This window comes from Myotis davidii, unplaced genomic scaffold, assembly GCF_000327345.1.
Source record: "Myotis davidii unplaced genomic scaffold, ASM32734v1 scaffold282, whole genome shotgun sequence".
NCBI classification, from domain to species: domain Eukaryota; kingdom Metazoa; phylum Chordata; class Mammalia; order Chiroptera; family Vespertilionidae; genus Myotis; species Myotis davidii.
Genome location: NW_006293249.1, coordinates 558829 through 561412, shown reverse-complemented (window position 1 = coordinate 561412; position 2584 = coordinate 558829). Strand labels below are relative to the sequence as shown.

General features: G+C 45.4%; 1 protein-coding gene across 1 annotated transcript in view; it reads right to left on the bottom strand.

Moving 5' to 3' along the window:
• The window catches only part of NUP210 (nucleoporin 210kDa), a 115390-nt gene that overhangs the window by 85181 nt on the left and 27625 nt on the right, over positions 1 to 2584 (bottom strand). Inside the window, exon 7 of the mRNA XM_015566043.1 lies at positions 1682 to 1814. Coding sequence (XP_015421529.1) covers positions 1682 to 1814 — 133 coding nt within the window. The remainder of the gene's footprint in view (positions 1 to 1681; positions 1815 to 2584) is intronic.

Genomic DNA, 2584 nt, shown 5'->3' with positions numbered 1-2584 from the left:
GAACAAATCTAATAAAATGATCAATAATGATTTAATTAAAAATTAAATAAATAAAATAAAAAATAAAAATCAAGTGAATAAATAATCTGATGAACAGAATTAACTGGTGATTATAATAGAATCAGGTGCATAGAAAGGGAGTGGACTGACTATTCTTGGGAGGTAAAGGGGTGTGGGAGATGTGGGAAGAGACTGGACAAAAATCGTGCACCTATGGATGAGGACAGTGGTGGGGGGGATGAGGGTGGAGGGGAGGTGGGAACCGGGTGGAGGGGAGCTATGGGAGGAAAAAAGAGGAACAACTGTAATAATCTGAACAATAAAGATTTAATTTAAAAAATAAATAAATAAAATAAATTCCACCATTCCAATCACTCAAGTCTTTCTCAAGATACCAATTCCATCAGCCAGCATGTCCTTCCCACATTTTGTTCTGTCTAATAATTTGGTTACTGTGCCCATCATGTCTGCAAGCAATCCAAATGCCAACAGGACTGAGTAGAAACATCACCCTGCAAGCAACATAGACACCTGCTATAAGTATAAGAGCCCTCTTCTCCCTCACCAATCCTCCTGTGGGGATGTTCTCAGGGTGCACCGCTTGTCAGAGAGAGCCAGACCCCGAGGCAGGAGTGGCCTGTTCTCGGCTTCTGTGGCCTTCTAAGGGTGCCACACAGTAATACTCCTCTCAACTAAGGTGCTGTCTTTTCAACCAAGCTGGTTGAAAGCTGAAGCATGCAGCTTCTTACACAGCGCCCTGCATCACAGGCATGCAGCCCCCAACCTGGGGGAGGCGCCTGCCCAGTCACAGGTCCAGGCCCTCAAATGATGGTCCCCGAGTGCAACACTCTTGTTCCAGAGACTCTTGACACCCTGTGCTCTAACCATGAAACGTGTAAATGCTAAACAAAATGACAATAATAATAATAATTCTTAGTAGGATTGGTGCTGCATTAAGAACACTCACTATATGAAATGTATCACATGTACACAGCTCTTTGAAACTCCAGAACAAATCTATGTCCATCAGTTCAATTTGCCCTCACAGCTCAGGCAGAAAGGCCTCAAGGGCTCTGATGGAGAAAATGAATCTCAAAAGTGGGGGATGGCTTGCATAGGCTGCTCAGCAATCGATGGCAAACCAAGGGTAGAACCCAGTCCAATATGAAGCTCACAGATAAATACCCAAAAGAATTGGAAGAAGGGTCTCAACTTGATATCTGCACATCCATGTTCACAGCAGCATTATTCACAATAGCTAAGAGATGGAAACAACCCAGGCATCCACCGAAGGATGACTGGGTAAACAAAATGTGGTCTGTCTATACAATGGAATATTATTCAGCCTTAAAAAGGAAGGACATTCTGACACGTGCTACACCATGGGTGAACCTAGAGGACCTATGCTACATGAAATGAGCCTGTCACAAAACAACAAGTACTGTTGATTCCACTTATTTCAGGTACTTAGAGAAGTAAATTCATAGAGACAGAAAGCAGTGGATTGGGGAAGGGGATGGAGAGTGTTGGATGGGGACAGAGTTTCAGCTTTACAAGATGAAGAGGTCTGTGGATGGATGGTGGTGATGGTTACTGAACAATGTGAGTGTACTTAATGCCACTGAACTGTTAACATGGTAAATGTTATATTATGTATGTTTTACCTGAGTCGGTGACTCACCTGTAATCTTTCCTTGCCTGATCTTCTGCACCTTGTAGCAAATGGAAGTCCCCACCATCAGGTAAACATCATAAGCTGGGTTCAGAAGGATATTCTCCAAAATTAGTAGCCTCACCTCCGCAGCATGGACATTCTTGGCATAAAGATGAGGATAGAACAGGTGAGGTGGGGTCACGGACAGGAGAGTGGGTATGGCCAAGAGAAGGAACCTTTAGAACATTTCAGTATGTTCATGTGAGGATAGGGAAGGTAGGGGTGAAAGAATGAGGCAATGCCTTCGGATCCCAAAGCCCCAAGGAAGCTGCGCTTGTGCCGCAAGCATGCATTCAGCGCTCCCTCTAAGTGTGTTACAGCTCAATTCACAATAAAAATTAAACAGAATGCAAAGTGAGGAGCCAGGAGTGATTTCCATGGATACTGTGGTCACCAGGGGTTCAGGGGCTCTCCCCATAGAAGGGTTGGGAAACCTGAGGCCAACGTGGAAAGGGGAGGCATGTGTCCCTAAGAGCACTCAGCCCCTGCTTCTGGGCCTGTCCCTGACCAACCTGAAGCCCCATCAAGGCCTCCTCCTCAGTGACTCTGAGTGGGAGAAAGACCACCTGTGTGGACTGCAGTGCACCATCGCCACCGGGTCCTACGGGGCCGTGCCTTCCATTGCCATCTCACTGCTTGGCAGCTCTGCAAGTTGGAGAAAACTGATGGCAAAGCAGATGATTCCCATCCACAGACATGGAAACCCATTTTCCCTGGGGGTGGGGTGGGGGGGTTGCAAATGATTACCGTCCAATGGATATTGACCAGCTTTGCATCTATTCATAAATTATTTGGGTTCTCTTTTGACTCAGCTGTAACATTTTACAGGTTTCCTGGCTTAACAATAAGTTAAATAATATCCTTGCCCTA